General features: G+C 45.4%; 1 protein-coding gene and 1 non-coding gene across 2 annotated transcripts in view; one reads left to right on the forward strand and one right to left on the reverse strand.

Annotated features, from left to right (window-relative positions):
- The window catches only part of LOC103786425 (zinc finger protein 746), a 134,864-nt gene extending 116,327 nt beyond the window's left edge, over nt 1-18,537 (reverse strand). The window contains 1 exon segment of the mRNA XM_063606137.1: nt 18,403-18,537. Coding sequence (XP_063462207.1) covers nt 18,403-18,435 — 33 coding nt within the window. The 5' untranslated portion in view covers nt 18,436-18,537.
- Nucleotides 12,412-12,483, forward strand: TRNAC-GCA (transfer RNA cysteine (anticodon GCA)). The gene has a single exon. It is a non-coding gene; the product is annotated as a tRNA-Cys (tRNA).
- Nucleotides 18,538-19,519: the final 982 nt, after the last annotated feature.

Consider the following 19,519-nt stretch of genomic DNA (forward strand, 5'->3'; position numbering starts at 1 on the left):
TACAAATAAAAAACAAGAGGCCGGGCGTGGTGGCTCATGCCTGTAATCCTAGCATTTTAGGAGGCTGAGGCAGGTGGATCACGAGGTCAAGAGATCGAGACCATCCTGGCCAACATGGTGAAACCTCGTCTATACTAAAAATAAAAAAATTAGCTGGGCATGGTGGTGCATGCCTGTAATGCCAGCTACTCCAGAGGCTGAGGCAGGAGAATTGCTTGAACCCAGGAGGTGGAGGTTGCAGTGAGCCAAGATTGCGCCATTGCACTCTAGCCTGGTGACAGAGCAAGACTGTCTCAAAAAAAAAAAAAAAAAAAAGAAGAAAGGCAAAGGGATACAAATACAGATATTGTAGAAATGCAAAAAATCATGAGCTGCTATAAACAAGTTTATAACAACAATTAAATATGTATAACTATAAAATAAATTGTTACATAATTTCATCTTATGTACTCAGATGAAATGTATATCTTTTAAATAAATTTAATAAATGATCAAAAATTTCATTTAAAAATGGACAAAGATTGCTTTATAGATGATTTCTACAAAACTTTTGTGAACAAATGTGAACCTGGGCTGAGTGCAGTGGCTCACACCTGTAATCCCTGCACTTTGGGAGGCTGATGGAGGTGGATGGCTTGAGCCCAGGAGTTGAAGACCAGTCTGGGCAACATAACGGGACCCTGTATCTACTAAAAGTACAAAAACTTAGCTGGGCATAATGGCGCACACTGTGGTCCCAGCTACTCTGGAGGCTGAGGCAGGAGGATAGCTTGAACCCTGAGAGGTGGAGGCTACAGTGAGCCATGATCACACCACTGCACTTCAGCATGGGTGACAGTGAGACCTGTCTCAACAAGAAACAAAACAAAAACATCAAATGTGAACCCAAAACAGCCAAACTTCAAGATAGATCCTGAGTGGCTAACTGGAACTAAATTTAACATGGAGCCAAGGCACAATTTGCCGACTAGGGGGTCATGCAAAACCCTTAACTTTTCTCCCAAAGCCCACATCTTTTTATCTTTGTGGCTTTTCTGCCAAAAGCCCACATCGTTTTATCTTTGGGACTTTCAGAGCTCATGTGCCTCAGCCATTCAGGGCTGAGCCATATCAACCAATCAAAGCTCAGCTCTATTGACAAAACAGAATTCCTCTGTATCAACCAATCAGTACTCAGCTGGGCAACATAACAGGACCCTGTATCTACAAAAAAATACAAAAAATTAGCTGGGCGTCATGGTGTATTGCCCAATCAAAACTCAGCTGCCTCAATCAGAACTATGCAAGTTTCAAGCCTTCATTTGCATAAACGGACCTTATAGAGAACCTGGGTAGAAACTTTTGCTGTAAAACCCAGCCTTCCTTTTGGTCTCTGGAAGGCATCTTCATTTTACATCAGAGGGTGTGCCTCCCTGGTTTGCAAACTGTTCCTGGAATAAAATCTGTTTCCTCCAAAGTCCTTTTTCAGAGAACTTTTGTTCACACTTTCAAGAAACAGATCATTCCTGTCTCTCCCAGATGGTAGGAAAAGAACTACCCAATTTATTTTATAAGGCTAGTATAATATCATCTCCAAAGTCAGATAAAGACTGTGCAAGAACATACAGATACAGATGCAGATAAACTCCACTTACAAAATAAAATGTAAAAATCCTTAATAAATATTAGCAAATTAAACCTAACAATGTTTTTTAGAAATAATTTATTATCAAGAAGGGTTTATTCTAGGAATACAAGGATGTTTCTTCACTAGGAAATTGGTTAATGTAATCTATCACATTATATATTACAGGAGAATAATTATATGATATCAATAGATGAGGATTTGATAACAATCAATATGTATTCATGTTTTATTTTTTAAAAAAAGCTCATAGCAAATTAAGAATATCAATAAATTTCCTTCACCTGATAAGCAGAATTCACCATGAACCAATAGCAAACATAATATATGAGAAGCTATCCTGTTAAATTAAAAAACAAGGATGCCCACTATCACTCTTACTATTCAACATCATACTAGACATCCTAACCTCTACAATAAGAAAGATACATTGAAAGAATAAGGATTGAAGAGACCAATTGCCCTTTTTACAGATATTATGATTGCCAACACTTAACGTGTAAACAAATTATTAGAACAACATTGTTCAGCAAGATTACCAAGTGCAAAACTGACCTACAATGTTGCAGGAAGTCAGGGATCCCAAACAGAGGGACTGGCTGGAGCCACAGCAGAGGAACATAAATTGTGGAAGATTTCATGGACATTTATCAGTTCCCAAATAATACTTTTATAATTTCTTATGCCTGTCTTTACTTTAATCTCTTAATCCTGTTAGCTTCGTAAGCTGAGGATGTACGTCACCTCAGGACAACTGTGATAATTGTGTTAACTGTACAAATTGATTGTAAAACATGTGTGTTTGAACAATATGAAATCAGTGCACCTTGAAAAAGAACAGAATATAACAGTGATTTTTAGGGAACAAGGAAAGACAACCGTAAGGTCTGACTGCCTGCGGGGTCAGGCAAAAAGAGCCACATTTTTCTTCTTGCAGAGAGCCTATAAATGGACGTGCAAGTAGGAGAGATATCACTAAATTCTTTTCCTAGCAAGGAATATTAATATTAATACCCTGGGAAAAGAATGCATTCCTTGGGGGAGGTCTATAAACGGCCACTCTGGGTATGTCTGTCTTATGTGGTTGAGATAAGGACTGAGATACGCCCCGGTCTCCTGCAGCACCCTTAGGCTTACTAGGGTGGGGAAAAACTCTGCCCTGGTAAATTTGTGGTCAGACTGGTTCTCTGCTGTTGAACCCTGTTTTCTGTTGTTTAAGATGTTTATCAAGACAATACATGCACCGCTGAACATAGATCCTTATCAGTAGTTCTGCTTTTTGCCCTTTGAAGCATGTGATCTTTGTACCTACTCCCTGTTCTTACACCCCCTCCCCTTTTGAAACCCTTAATAAAAACTCGCTGGTCTGAGACTCAGGCAGGTATCATGGTCCTACTGATATGTGATGTCACCCCCGGTGGCCCAGCTGTAAAATTCCTCTCTTTGTACTGTGTCTCTTTATTTCTCAGCCAGCCAACACTTATGAAAAATAGAAAGAACCTATGTTGAAATATTGGGGATGGGTTCCCCCAATACAACAATGAATATCATTCCTCATAAACCCACAGTAATCAACTAGATAATGAATTACAGTAAAACTCCTACTAATAACAAAAACAAAAACTATAAGGTAACTAAAAATAAAGTAATATATGTGTAAGCTCTTTACAGACAAAATGATAAAATATTACTGAAGGATATAAAGGAAACCTGAATTAATGGAGATGATACCATATTCACAGATAAGGAACTCAATATTATAAAGATGTCAGTCCTCTTCAATTTTATTATTTTGTTTGATGTAATTAAAGCAAAAGTTAAAAAGGATTTTAGTAGAACTTGAAAAAACAATATAAAATAAAGAACAGCAGCAGTTTAAGACTTGCCATGACAATTTCGGATATGAAAACAAGAAGGTAGGACTTGTTCTACCAGATGATGCAACTTATAATGGGAATTAAACTGGTGAAGCATAGCAACAGACAGACAAACAAATGGAACAGAAAATGTGCCCCGTGCATAGGTGGGAACTTGGTATTTGAAAAGGGTGAATGTATGTCCTGCTTTACTTGGGACAGTCCCGGTTTATGCTTGTTGTCCCAGCACAAATGTGAATAGCATTCCCTTTCATTCTTTAAAGTTTCAGGTTGGGGTCGGGTTTGGTGGCTCATGCCTATAATCTCAGCACTTTGGGAGGCTGAGGCAGGTGGGTCACTTGAGGTCAGGAGTTCAAGACCAGCCTGGCCAACGTGGTGAAACCCCATCTCTACTAAATATACAAAAATTAGCCGGGCATGGTACTGGGTGCCTGTAATCCAAGCTACTCAGGAGGTTGAGGCAGGAGAATCACTTAAACCCAGGAGGCAGAAGTTGCAGTGAGCCGAGATCGCGCCATTGCACTCCTGCCTAGGCAACAGAATGAGACTCCATCACAAAAATAAAATAAAATAAAATAAAATAAAAGTTTCAGGTTGGATGATTAATATACAGTCCTCCTATATATGATGAAAGTGGAATTACAAACTAGTGGGGAAAATACTGAATTGTTCAACAAATGGCATTGTTAAAATAACTAGTTTTCCATACTAAAACAATGACAACACAACAAAAAAAAACTTAGAATCCTCACCATATAGAAAGGTAGATTCTGGGTGAATTACATAACTAAATGTGGGAAAAAACTTTTAAAATTAAACAACACAAAAGGCACAAAATATTTTTAAAAAGATAAATCAATTTGTCTTCATCAAAATAAAAAGTAAAATATGATATTTAAAATGAGTAATGGTTGTTTCTCAATGGTTAGAGGCAAGATATCATTTGTAGTGTTTCACCAAATTATCTTTATCTGGCTTAAAGACAGCTAGATTGAATCATAGGTTAAATTTCCAAAACTGTTGATTTCATTTCATATTCTTTATTTCTGCTAAACTTAAGAATCATAACTTTTAAACTTTTATTTTTTATTTATTTTGGAGACAGGGTCTCACTCTGTTGCCCAAGCTGGAGTGCAGTGGCATGATCTCGGCTCACTGCAACCTCCACCTCCCAGGGTTCAGGTAATTCTCATGCCTCGCCTCCTGAATAGCTGGGACTACAGGGGTGCACCACCATGCCTGGCTAATTTTTGTATTTTTAGTAGAGACGGGGTTTCACCATGTTGCCCAGGCTGGTCTCAAACTCCTGACCTCGAGTGATCCACCCGTCTTGGCCTCCCAAAGTGCTGGGATTACAAGCGTGAGCCACCACACCCAGCCAAGAATCATAACTTAAAGGTCAGAAAGAATGGCAGCAAATGTTTGGGGACTCTGGCAGATAGTCATGAATATTCCTATTAAATGAACCCAGAAATTAAATTTCTCACTAAAGACTGCTTTCAGCATTCACTCGGATAATACAGTGACAAGTCCTTAAGTCCAGAGAGGTGAATATTCCAACATGGGAGACACTAGTGTATGAATTTCTAGTTCACTCTTTGGCTCTGGGAGGTATTTCTTTAGACTCAATTGTAGCATTCAAATGTGGTTTCAAAATATGCCCAGTAATACACCATTGATTCCTTTCTATACCATGGATGAAGAAAATCATCAAGCATAGAGAATAAGCTAGATACTCAACTATCAAATTGTGTGCACCACAGACAGGTCTTCTTAACCAAACAACAAAGCATGGTACTGAAGCCCTGGTGTGATAAATTCTAGGTATTCAAAATACATGTATGCCTGAGATATTCCTCTTGAGCCATGCCTCTCCATGTCACAGAAATGGTCCTTATCAGCATTTTGAAGAAATGTTTTCATCTCCTCTCTCATTTCTAACACTCGTGAAAGCACTCTTAGTGACACAGGATTTTTTTTTTTTGGTGCCAGTTCCCTAACCAGAAACCTCTGTGGCCCGTGGCTCGCGCCACTTGGCCCAGCAGGCTGCACTCAGTCCATACTACTGTCCTGGATCCCATGCCTCCAAGGGCGATCCAGGTGCAGAGTGGCCAGGGGTAGGTGAGCAAGTGAGTGTGGGGTCTGGCCACTGTGCACAGCCAGGCATGCCAGCTGCTGTGGTAGTGGGCAACTCCAGGCACCAGCACCGGCACCAGCTCTGGTTCCATGCAAGGCTATGGCTGGACCAGACGTAAGGCAAGCAGCTTCCACTGGGGGCACTGAGGTCTGGACAGGGGAGACGCCATGGCACCCAAAAGCTTGGAGATACCATAAGCCACAGAGCCCCAAAAAGGGTGTTACAGCCCTGGCTCTGGGAGCCCCTAGGTCTGAGCTCCCTTAAGGGCCACTGCTCTTCTCTCCTGTTGCCTGCAACCTGGTGAGCTGGAAGGCATGTTTCAGCCCTGTTTATGTCACAGCTCTTTCAGTCCTGCCATTCAGTGGGTCCCCAGTTCTTGTCCCATGTCCAGGAAGATTGAGGTACATGGACAACTGGAGGGTGAGCAAGGTGAAGAGGAGCTTCATTGAGCGAGAGAACAGCTCAATGAAGACCCAAAGGGCATAGCTCCTTCCTGTAGCTGGTAGTCTGGCCAGCTGTCTAAGTCTGGCTGAGTCCGGGGTTTTCATTGGCTCAGAAGGGAGGAAGTATGTGCTGACTGGTCCATGGGTGGCCACGGGCGGCCCAGGAAAGCACCGTAAGTTCTCACTCCCTGCCGAGTGCTGCACCTGGAACCGACAGCCTGGCTTCAGGCCATCCCTGGCTTGAAGGTGGGTTAGGACCTTCCCCTTTCTACCCAAAAACCTGTCTGCCTCCTGCCATTGACATGCCATCCATGGCACCCAGGCTGTTCATGCCAAGGGCACCTAACAGGCCCACAATGAGCCGCCCCCAGTCCCCGTGGTGTGCTCCTCAGTGCCCAAAGTCTGGAGGGGGCCAAGGCGGCAAGGAGCTGGCGTGTCAGCACCACCCCAAGTGCATGCACACACACCTGGCCGGGTCATGACAGCACCCAGGCTCAGTCACAACTTTGCTCTGCACTGGAGCAGCAGGCACTGGGAGTGGGGAGAGGCCTGGGAGTGGGGGCAGGCAGCTCTTTCAAGCCTGAGGGTACATGGCATTTCCAGGGCCCCTGAGACTGCAGGGATGCCTAGGTCCAGAGCTGTGGCTGGGTGGCTGCACCTGTACCTGGGAGGGTGGGGCTCCCACCCCATCAACTCAGTAGGAGGCAGGGCTCCCACCTGTTCCTGGCCCCCCAACAGGCTCTGCAGAGTGTGCACCTGGGATGCGCCTACCCCACTGTAGCTGGCGTCTTTGTAGCAGCTGCTCCAGACAGGCCACTGCTGCCATCACTAGTGGCCAGCACACATCAAAAAGCAGAATCCTGTACTCTTTCCCTGTTGCTGTGGCCAGGAGGCTAAAACAACATATGTTTAGAGACCACAGGGATGCCTAGGTCCAACAATGGCAGCCTAGGCTGCCATTTTGTCAGTGCTAGTTTTCCCTATTTCCTTCCACAGTGATCAAGAAACATATTTTCTCTGCAAATGAAGCAGTGGGTGGATTAATGTTTAGGAGCAGGCTCTTCCGTGTGGCACTGCCCTTGGTGACTGCACCCAGTTGGGCCTGGTGAAACTGATGCCCACACACTTTTTCTAACATCAACATACCTCATCAGATAAGTATTAATCACATGGAAAGTATCTTCTCCAGAGCAGAGGTTGTCAGTGATGAGCAGAACAAAGATTTGAGAAGCACTTTCCCCGCATCTGGTTCAGACTCTGCTCATCAATAATTTCATCCAGAATTAAGCAAAGTATTTGTTACTGCACACACAGATCGTAAGTGCTCTGCTGCACTGTACATCTGAAATGCAACAACCACTGGTTTGCTCTGTCTCTCTCTCAACTTGATCTCTATCATTAACTTCACACCTGATTTATCATCTTCTTGGGGAAAACTGATTTATAATAACTTTTGCTATTCCTGGAATATAGTAGCATCCACTCTTGGCCCCTGACAACTGTGTCTCTGCGCTACAGTCAGAGAAATGGAGGCTGCATTTCTGCCCAAACTTTCCGTGAGATATTACTGGTTGTGACAATAAATTCTCCCTTTTGGGTTCCGCTACCCTCAGGTTAATTGTGTTACTTGCAGCACAGTTCATTCCTTGCGTGAGATGAATCTGCCTTAGCACATTTCTATGGAGAGAGAGGCATTGAAGATAGAGGAGAGAGAGCTAGGAGGAGGTTTGCTGAACCAGGAGCTAAAGTCAGGAGCTGGTGTGCATAGAAGCAACAGCATGACAGAGGGGTGACCTTTAAGAAAGAAAGGACAGTAGAGCGGAGGGAAGATGGAGTGTGGATGGGGAAAGACAGGGAGTCTTTTGATGGTGTGAGATGTTGAGGGAGCAGAGGCCAAAACCAGTTTAATCTGGTCATTGCTGTATCCCAGCATCTAGCACAATGTCTGGAGCATGACATACACTGAAATGTTAGTTAAAGAAATGAAGGAGGTCAGGCCAAGTGGCTCCTTATTTTTTCTGACATAGAAGGCGAGGTCAAGCACTGCTTCCTGTGAGAGTAAGTGATGAGGGGGAGGGGGCTGGAGGAGGGCAGAGGGCTGGGGGCGTTGCTAGAGAGTTCCCTGCCCCATAATAATGCTTCCCCTGACGCTGACTGCACATCTGTGTCCCCGCAGTAGAGGATCCCTTTCCAGGTCAGTTCTAGAAAAACATGGATGACTTTGACTTTGGTTTTTTTTTTTTTTTGAGACAGAGTCTTGATCTGTTGCCCAGGCTGGAGTGGTGCAGCGGCGTGGTCTCAGCTCACTGCAACCTCTGCCACCCAGGTTCCAGTGATTCTCCTGCCTCAGCTCCCTGAGTAGCTGGGATTACAGGCACGCGCCATCATGCTCGGTTAATTTTTGTATTTTTACTACAGACAGGGTTTCACCATGTTGGTCAGGCTGGTGTAGAATTCCTGACCTCAGGTGATCCGCCTGCCTTGGCCTCCCAAAGTGCTGGGATTACAGGCATGAGCCACCGCACCCAGCCGCTCCTCCTCTTCCTATAAGGATGTTAGTCATATTAAAGCCCACTTAATCCAGTGTGACTCAACTTGATTACATCTGCAAAGACCCTCATTCTAACTAGGTCACACTCACAGGTACTGGGGGTAGGACTTGAACATCCCTACATGGAAGGCCTGCCCTCTGCTGGGACATGCAGAACCAGCAGCGGAGTCTTGGATGTGGTGCCAAGAGCTAAAAGGTGCCAATTAAGTATGTTAATACGCTTGGGGCAGCATTCGGCTGCAGATCCAGAGATCTCTGGTTCAAAGTCACATCCACCTTGTTTACTTGCTATTTTTATTCACAAAAAGGTGGCTGACAAAGTAAAACTGAGCTAAGAGAGAGAATAAAAATTGCTCAGATAACACTGGGTGGGACTAAAGACAGCTATAAAGTCAACAGGAAAGACCATCTCTCCCGGGCACAGCACAGCTCTAAAACGTCATGACAGTCTCCTTCTTTGAGAGATTACTATTTTCTTATTTGCTGAGAAACCTTGTTCTCTAAAATCATAGACTGTCAGAAACTTTGAAATATTATCAGGAAGAAAGAAACAGCCCACTTAAAAATTGTTTAAATTAAAACAACTCAAATTTATTCTCATACAGTTCTGGAGACCTGGAATCCAAAATCTATTTCAGTGGTCCGAAATCAAGGTGTCAGTGGGGACATACTCCCTCCAAAGGCTCCAGAGGAGAATTGTTTCCTTTCCTTTTCCAACCTCTAGAGCTGAAACAGTATACTTTTGCCTGGAGGACACAAGTTGCTTTGAGGCAGAGAAGCAGCCTCAACTTCTGACTCATGTACAAAACTTCAGATAAGAGGCTTCTGGACACAGCATCTCATGTCTATTTCCCAGGCCCATGGTGCAGCCCACACCCAAGGCCCATCTCCACAGCCAAGGCCACAGCCTTGCTTTGCTTAGAGCCCGCTTCACTGAAATCTCCCCAAGCCTCCAGCCTTGCCCAAAAGCCTACCTGTTCCTTTGTTTGATGAAGCCCCCCAGGGTTCCTTGGTGCACACTCTCCCTCAGTGCAGAGGTGAATAAACTTGACTTCGTCTACTGTGATGCTAAGAGGCTGGGGCTGGCACAGTGATGCGACATCACCACCTCATCTGCTGCTGGGCTGCGTGAGTTTGGATGAAGACAGAGCCCCAAGCAATCTTCTGGTCCTGACCACTGCCCACCCCCAGCAAGGGCTCTGGGACTTTGCCCTGCTCAGTCCTCTACTGGGATTTAACTCTTTGTGATTTTTTTCCCCTCTTTTTCTCAAATAGACACATACCCTTTCTTTAACCTATGTCCCTTTTTCTCTTTCCTTTCCCAGGCACTCTTTTTATTTATTTATTTTAATTTTTAATTTTGTTTAGAGACAGGGTCTCGCTCTGTCACCCAGGCTGGAGTACAATGGTGCAATCACGGCTCACTACAGCCTCGAACTCCTGGGCTCAAGCGATCCTCCTGCCTCAGCCTCCCAAGTAGCTAGGACTACAGGTGCATACCACCATGCCAGGCTAAATTTTTCATCTTTATTTTTGTAGAGGTGGGGTCTTGCTACATTGCCTAGGCTGGTCTCAAACTCCTGGCCTCAAGCAATCCTGCCTTGACCCTCCAAAGTGATGGGATGACAGGCTTGAGCCACTGCGCCCAGCCCACGCATTTCTTCATCAAGGTGAGGTCTATTTCAGAGGTCAGGAAAAGATAGCCCACAGCCAAATCCTGCCTGCTTCCTGTTTTTGTAAATAAAGTTTTACTGAAATGCAGCCACACTCATTCATTTACTTATTGTCTATAGCTGTTCTCAAACAACAGCAGAGCTGAGCAGTCATGACAGAGGCCATCTGGGCCAGTGAGCCGAAACGGTTACTATCCAAGCTCCTGGAAGAAAAGTCTCCTCACCCAGCTCTGTCTTCACAACTCTGTCAATTCCATTCATTCCTCAGCTCGAGGCCAGCTGTCTTCCCTGCCCACATGCTACCTCTCTTCTATCAAAACTGCCTTCCAATGATAATACTCAGTTGCCAATAAATATATATAAACACTTAGACCAATGCCTGGCACAGAATATGCATTGCGTAACAGGTATTATTAGTTTTTCCTTTTTTTTTTTTTTGAGATGGAGTCTTGATCTGTCGCCCAGGCTGGAGTGCAGTAGCATGGTCTCGGCTCACTGCAAACTCTGCCTCCTGGGTTTAAGCAATTCTCCTGCCTCAGCCTCCCAAGTAGCTGGGATTACAGGCATGCACCACCACACCCAACTCATTTTTGTATTTTTAGTAGAGACAGGGTTTTGCCATGTTGGCCAGGCTGGTCTTGAATTCCTGATCTCAGGTGACCCACCCACCTTGGCCTCCCAAAGTGCTGGGATTACAGGCGTGAGCCACTGTGCCTGGCCTATTATTATTGTTTTTTAAAATTATTATTGTCCCCTTCCTCCCCCTTCATAGAACTCTCTTCTCCTCCCTTTGCTTTCAGGACACTGCTCCTTCCCCCTCGTCCTCCCGCCTGGCTGGCCACTCTTTCCTCTGCCTGTGTAAAACAAAACCCTCTTCTTCTCATTCCATAGTTCTTGCAGAAAAGTCACACTCAGGAAGTCCACACTCAAACTCCGCCTCCTCCTCCCTCCTCTGTCTTCTCCCTTTCCTCTTATTTCTTCCCTCTCCTCTCCTTCCCCCCCTTTCTCTCCCTCCTCTTCCTCTTCCCTATTCTTTCCCTCTCCTCTACTTCTCTCTTCCCCTCCTCCCTCTCCTCCTCTCCTTCCTCCCTTGTCCCCTCCCCCTCCTCTTTTTCCTCCTAAGTGCTGCGTCAGTGATTGGCACTGCTAACTCTCCAAATCCCCAAACCAGACACCTAGGAGTGAACCCAGCCTGCCCTCAGCGGGACTGCCCCTGTATGCCACCTGCAGAGGTAGCATCCGCACTCCTAGTGCCTAGCCAGGTCTGCTCTCCTTCAGCCCAGTTCCTCCTGTACTCACTCGTCCTCTGGAATGCCCCCGTCTCCTGCCAGTTCCATTCCCTAAGCCTCAGCTCTCTGTATCCTATGCCCCTCCAAAATAAGGAGCCACTGAACTACAGCATAGTCAGAGGACAAGCAGCTTGCTATGGTCTGTGGTTTAAATTCTGGTGCCTGCCATCTGCTCTGGCTGATCCCTGGGGCTGGGGCATGGAGTGTGAGGACTGGCTCCAGGGGTCCAGTTCATGCACGAGTTCAAATCTTGGAGTTCCCCATTAGCTTTTCCTTGCAGAAAGTGCTTCCCATGTAGCACACTCCTGCTCTTCTAAGTCCATATTCTAGCCCCCTCCATGGTCTTGGATGTATATAAATCTATTCATATGGCTCTGTCTATAAAGTCTTTACCATTTTGAGCCAATAGAAGACAAGGACAAGAGAAGATAAGAGAGTCTCTTTTAGTAACAGGGTCCTGAACCCAAAGTCAGAAAGAGTAGACTGAATCTGTCAATAAGGAGTGTGTGTGCCTGGGAAGAACATTAATGTTGAATCTCTGTTGTCAAACGTGCACTATGAAGGGCACAGATGAGTGACTCTGAAGGCCCTTCCGGCTATAAATGCCGGTGTCAGTCCTCTTCCTGAAAGTACAAGGAAGTTGCTACAGGAAGAGGAACTGTCACTTGTTTTGCATCAGGGAGATAAAATTGCAGTTAGGGAGGTTTGGCAGCTTTGAGGAGGCCCAGCTGGAATGAGCATCTGTGGTAAAATTTTATAGGAATGTTGGGCATGACTGCACAGTTAAAAGGTCTTGCTTAGGCTTACACTTCCATCAGGGGGTATAGCTCAGGGGTAGAGCATTTGACTGCAGATCAAGAGGTCCCTGGTTCAAATCCAGGTGCCCCCTGCTGTGTTCTTATTTTACCCTCTGGAGCTGGTGTTGAAGATTCAGCACCCTTCTCCAATCCTAAATCTCAGGATACTGAGCCTCCCTAAATCTGTGAAAAAGCCAGGAGCAACTTTAAACCCTGTCACTGTCTCGGACTGATAAATTCCTTCAACTTGGACTTTTTATTTCACTTACCAAAGGCTTTGTTCTACCTTGCCTGGTTTTGTTTCACTTTTTCTACACGTTTTCATGACCCCAAGTCAGTGAAGTGCAGGTAAATGTTTAACGACCAGCTCTGAAGGGGGTGATTTGTAGTGTTTTCCAATTTCACAGAGTGAAAAATAATCCCACCATGGCAAATTTCAAGCTACAAATATGAGATGATGAACATGGAGTTGGGAAGGTGTGCTAACAAATGGCTGTCTGCTGCAAGCTAGCTCAAGCATAACACTGCCCCAATCCACCTTCCCGACAGAGGCCTGGGCTCTCTGGCCGTGCTCTATCTTCGCGATGCCTACTGACATGAGGGCAGTGGTTCTCACTCACCCATTCATCCATGGAATCATTCATTCATTCGTCATCTGATTCCTTCTCAATGCCAGACACAGGAAAGACAGAGATAAGCAAGAACTGTCTGTGGTAAGCAAAATAGTCCAATGAAGAAATGATCCAAACAACGACAAGGACAGCTGAACAAAAAAAGAAGAGGCGCTATTTTTAAATGAAATGTTCTATTACCATTAACATTCTCAACTAGATAATCTAAAACGCCTCCTACCTCAAAACACCCAGAAATGCAAGACAAGATATAGTAAATATATATTCTTATATATAGCTGAGCTCTCATAACAGTAAAGGATATCTCCGGGGTGGCAGTTAGGGATGAACTAAGACCCTGAGAGGTAATATGAGCTGATCCTGGGAATGCCTGTGGTGGTTGTGGTGAGCTAGCCAAGGTACTTCAGTTTTCACAGCCATTTGGGTACAGGAGATTTGGCCTAAGACCTGAGTCTCCCTTCTCTTGTACCAAGTCAAACTCTTAGAGAGCCATAATATTAGTAAAAGCATAGGAAAAAAAAAAGCATCCACTAGCATAAGAACCCAAGAGATCTTTCTCTTCCTAGGGAGGCAGAGGGCATCACCCCTGAGAATCCATAACCATACATCTATCCTCACACTTGTTATGGCTTTGAATTTACACCACCTACATGGTTCAGAAATTCCTCAACCTGAAAGTTAACATAAAAAGTACTCAGGCTAACAATGATTCTAGAGTATCCCCCGGTGGCTCACACCTGTAATCCCAGGACTTTGGGAGGCTGAGGTGGGTGGATCACCTGAGGTCAGAAGTTCAAGACTAGCCTGGTCAACATGGTGAAACCCCGTCTCTACTAAACATACAAAAATTAGCCAGTTGTGGTGGCGGGCGCCTGTAATCCCAGCTACTCAGGAGGCTGAGGCAGGAGAATCGCTTGAACCCGGGAGGCGGAGGTTGCAGTGAGCCGAGATTGCGCCATTGTGCTCCAGCCCGGGCAACAAGAGTGAAACTTCGTCTCAAAAAAAAAAAAGTACTCAGGCTGACAATGATTCTAGAGTATCCAAAAGAAGCAAACACAAACCATGAAGGACATACCCTCAAGCCAGGCTGCACAGGATTCCTATTGATAAAGCCTGGCTTAAGACGGCCTCACAATTCAAAGTAATAAAATATACAAGGAACCAGCCTATTATGAGTGAGAGCCAACAATAAAGTCAGGCCATAGAGTTACCAGATAGATACTATAAAGTAAGGATACTTAAAAATCTTTAAGACATGAGGAATTGAAAGCGTGGACACCTATGATTTTTTTTTAAAGATAAAGCAGATACATCTAAAACAAAAAGTGCAGTCACTAAAATTGATCATTTAATTAACAGATTAAACACACATTAGACAAAACTAAAGAGAGATTTAGGAATGAAAGAATGTAAATCTTTTAAAAATCACTAAGAATGAAGCACAAAGGCCTAAAAAAATGAAAAATATGAAAGACTAGCTAAAAGAGATGGTGCAGAATAAAGGGGTCCAACAAAGGTCAAATACAAATTCCACAAGAAGAAAGTGTAATGGGGAAGAGGCAATATTTATTTTATTTTTATTTATTTATTTATTTTTTGAGACAGAGTCTTGCTCTGTTGCCCAGGCTGGAGTGCAGTGGCGCGATCTCAGCTCACTGCAACCTCTGCTTCCTGGGTTCAAGCAACTCTCCTGCCTCAGCCACCTGAGAAGCTGGGATTACAGGTGTGTGTCACCATGCCTAGCTAATTTTTTGTATTTCAGTAGAAACAAGGTTTCACCATATTAGCCAGCCTGGTCTCGAACTCCTGACCTCAGATGATCTGCCCACCGTGGCCTCCCAAAGTGCTGAGATTACAGGCGGGAGACACCACACCTGGCCTAATTTTTTTTTTTTTTTTAGACGGAGTCTCTGTTGCCCAGGCTGTCGTGCAGTGACACGATCTCAGCTCACTGCAAGCTCCGCCTCCTGGGTTCATGCCATTCTCCTGCCTCAGCCTCCTGAGTAGCTGGGACTACAGGCGCCCGCCACCACGCCCAGCTAATTTTTTAAATTTTGTATTTTTAGTAGAGACGGGGTTTCACCATGTTGGTCAGGCTGGTCTTGAACTCCTCACCTCGTGATCCACTTGCCTCGGCCTCCCAAAGTGCTGGGATTCCAGGTATGAGCCAGGTATGCCCAGCCTGGGAAGAGGCAATATTAAAAGATATAATAGCTGAGAATTTTCCAGACTTGTACAAAGATGTGACACCTCAGATTTAGGACTCACGAGTTCCAAGAAAGATAAATAAAAGATCCATACCTAGCCACATTGCAGTGAAACTTCATGATACCACAGATAAAGAGATTTTTTTTTTTTAGATGGAGTTTCGCTCTTGTTGCCCAGGCTAGAGTGCAATGGTACGATCTCTGCTCACTGCAACCTCTGCCTCCTGGATTCAAGTGATTCTCCTGCCTTAGCCTCCGAGTAGCTGGTATTACAAGCATGCACCACCATGCCTGGCTAATTTTTTTTGTATTTTTAGTAGAGTCAGGGTTTCTCCAGGTTGGTCAGGCTGGTCTCGAACTCCTGACCTCAGGTGATCCTCCCGCTTCAGCCTCCCAAAATGCTGGGATTACAGGTGTGAGCCACCATGCCCGGCCAAACAGATGATTTTAAATGAAGCCAGAGAAGTTAAATCATATGCAAAGGAATAATTAGACTGACAGCAGACTTTTCAATAGCAACAATGAAAGTCAGGAGACAATGGAATAAAATATTAAAAGTGTGAAACAGTTCTCTCCCTAGCTAAAGTATCATTCAGGAGTGAGAAAAATGTAAGACATTTTATATAACTGAAAGTATCCACTTCTAAAATATCCTTGCTGAAAGAAATTTTAAAAGTTCTGCTTCAGGAAGAACATTGAACCCAGAAGGAAGAAGAAAGAGGCAAGAAAAAAGAGTGAACAAAGATAGTGGTAAGCACACTGGTAAATCTAAACAGCATAGATTGTATAAAACAAAAACAATGACTTCAAATATCAGGAGAGAGTCTTAAAAACAAGATGTAACTAAAAAGAATAATAATTACACACAAGACAGAAGGGGAACAGTGTGATTAAACTCATATTCAAAAAGCTTTCTATCATTTGCAAGAAGATCAGAAGTAGTAATTAATATTAGATTCTATTAAACCAAATATGTGTGTAAAATTACAGAGTAACCCCCAAATGAATAAAAAAGGAAAGCCTAACTTTCAAACCAGTAGATTCATGATTATGATAGAGATTGTCAGATTGGATTCAGCAGCAACAACAAAATCTAGCTACATGCTCTTATATGACACACATCTGAAACATAAATATACACAAAGTTTGAAAGTAAAAGGACAGGAAAAGATATATCAAAGAAATACTTGCCAAAATAAAGTTAGTGTAGCTGCAGCAATATCAAACAAAATGGATTATAGACAAAGACTATTATTAGGGATAGTGTTACTTTCTAATAATAGAATGAACAATTCTCCAGGAAAATACTACAATTCTAAATTTGTAAGCACACAGCCTCCAAACACATGAAGCGAAAATTCTCACAAATTCAGGGAGAAATTGACAAATGCACGAACTTGATATGAGATTTTAACACCTCTTTAGTAACTGATAGTTACAAACGCAAAAAGATGATAAACTATAGAAGGCATAAACCACATGATTGATAAGCTTGATTTTACAGCTCTAACTAGATCCTACACCAATATTAGAATATATGTACTCTTTTAGGCAAACATGGAACATTTTCAAACATCTATTGCACACTTGGCCACAAAGCAGTCTCAGAAAATTCTAAAAAATCAACGTCACTTACTACATTCTCTGACTATAAGGCAAAACTCAAAAACAAAATAACTCATAAAAAGATTCGTATTTGGAAATTAAAAAGTAATTTTAAATAACCTCATGGATGGAAAAAGAAATAATAATGAAAATCAGAAAATATTTTAAAGTTGCAGCCATTTTCACATGGAGGACTGGCCAGCACAATTTGCCTTTAGATTCATTTGGGAAAAGTGCTGACTAGTTCACCAAAAGTCAATTCACAGAATGACCAGATAGCCAAAAGCCAAATATGGTAAAAGCTAAACCACTGAATATCAACTTGCTAAACAACCAATCTGAATTATTGAATTTTTTTTTTTTTTTTTTTTTTTTTGAGACAGGGTCTTGCTCTGTCACCCAGGCTGGAGTGCTGTGGTGTGATCTTGGCTCACTGCAACCCCCCTCTGCCTCCTGGGCTCAAGAGATTCTCCCACCTCAGCCTTCCAAGCAGCTGGGACTACAGGGGTACACCACTGCACCTGGCTAATTTTTGCATTTTTTGTAGAGATGGGGTTTCATCATGTTGCCTAGGCTGGTTTGGAACTCCCAGGCCCAAGAAATTCACCAGCCTTGGCCTCCCAAAGTGCTGGGATTACAGGTGTAAGCCACCGTGCCTGGCCCCAGCCAAGGAATTTTTAAAGATGTGTTTCAGCTCCACTCCTGCCTTTGTCTGTGTCCAGAGCCATCCAATAAACCTGGTTCAGGACAGGTCTTCACAACTATTTTTTAACGCACACACACGGGCTGAGGTAAATACAGGTCTACAGGGTCAAAGGCGCAACTAAAATTTGGGGGATGGGGGTGCCAGGAAGTGTCTCCATAATTTAAATAATTGGCCATGCAGCAAATTTCATGTTGGTGAACTGCTTTTAGTGACTGATGGTCCACAAATGGGGCAGGAAACCTAGCCAGGAAGTGGAAGTTTGAGTCAAAGAGGTGCCAAGAATCTGCACAGGTTAAAACAAAGGTGCATCTTACTTGGATAGAGATTTCTTTCTACAGGTGTTAAAGTTTAAGGCAGGGGTCCCCAGTCCCTGGGCTATGGACCAGTACCAGTCCTGGCCTGTTAGGAGCTGGGCAGTGCAGCAGGAGGTGAGCTGCGGGCAAGCCAGGGAAAGCTTTATCTGTAGTTAACAGCCACTCCCCCTTGCTCGCATTACCCCTGAGCTCTGCCTCCTGTCAGATCTGCAGGTGCTGGATTCTCATAGGAGCCAGAACCCTGTTGTGAATGCGGGATCCAGGTTGCAGGCTCCTTAGGAGAATCTAATGCATGGTGATCTGAGTTGGAACAGTTTCATCCCAAAACAACCCCCCTCCCAGTCCATGCAAAAATTCCCTTCCACAAAACCGGGCTCTGGCCCAAAAGGTTGGGGACCCGTGGTTTAGGGGGTTTTAAAGTTTAGGGATCCTGGGCAGGAGGGTGGGCGGTGGAGAGGAGCTGGGAGCAGGAACACATTACTGTAAGGAGCCCGCCTCACCTCGGCACGGAGGTGGGACCCGGCCTAAAGCCCAGGAGGCGACTTACCCTGAGGGCTGTGGCCTGTAGGGCTCTTGACATGAGAAGTTGGACTTTTAAGTTTTCCCTTTCCACGAGGTGGGGCCTTGTGATATCTTCAAATCCTTGTTCAGCAGGCTGCGCACACGCCGGTCCTGTGTCTAAGGTGTCTCGGGTATGACCGAGGGGGCTTTGCCCGAGCGGGCGCGCGCCTTTCCTCGGAGGCCGGGTCGAGGGGTTGTCGGCATCGTACCCGAGTCCGTGATCATGGCCGGCGCGGCTGCAAGGGCCAGCCCCGGGCGACTGGGCGAGGAATTCCCTTTCCTTCCCTCCGATATTGCCCAGGCAGAGCGCTGTCTGGGCCGCAAGGTCTGGACGGGGCTTCCAAACCCAGAGAAGAGTCTCCTCTGCGTGGGACCACAGGCTCCCCTTCCCCTCCAAGCTTCTGTCTGGCACAGCAGGCTTAGCCCCGCAGGCCCCCTTCCAGCAGCCTTCTATAAAAATGACGGGGTCCTTCTCCAGACAGGAAAACCAGGCTCGCTGCGCCTCGCCCGCACCCCCGGAGCGCTCTCGCAGCGCCCGCCCAGACCAGGCCTTCGAACTCGTGAAGCGCAGGCGGGGGGCAGAGGAGGGTGGGCCGCGCTTCCTTCCCGCACCACACGTTTATTTGAGGCCTACTATGTGCCAGGAACAACTGGGGTTACCACACCAGCAAACAGGCACGCAAAATGTGACACGAAGGTAGGTCATGGCTGCGGCGAGCGGGGGCGCGGGCGAAAGACGTGAGGATGTACGGGGGCCTGGCAGCTGCTCTGGCCCACCCACGCCCGGCCGGACCCTCGACCCCTTTCACTCCAGGTCGGGTTTCCTCGACCGCGGCCTGTGGGAAAGATGGGTCCCTTTTCATCCCCACCATCAGCCCCTGGCACATGGGACGCGCCGAGTGGTGGCTGCGGGAATGAATGAGTGATAAGCGGCGCGTACCCGCGGGCTTGCACGCCCACAGTCGCCTGGCGGGTCTCGGCGCGCAACCTGTACCCGCAGCTGGGGGCGGGGACAAGGGGAGGGGGCGGGGACAAGGGGAGGGGGCGGGGACGAGGCCCGAGCCAGGTCCGCCCCGCCCCGCCCTGTCTCCGCCCCCGCTTCC

Source organism: Pan paniscus, chromosome 6 (genome assembly GCF_029289425.2).
Source record: "Pan paniscus chromosome 6, NHGRI_mPanPan1-v2.0_pri, whole genome shotgun sequence".
In the NCBI taxonomy this organism is placed as follows: domain Eukaryota; kingdom Metazoa; phylum Chordata; class Mammalia; order Primates; family Hominidae; genus Pan; species Pan paniscus.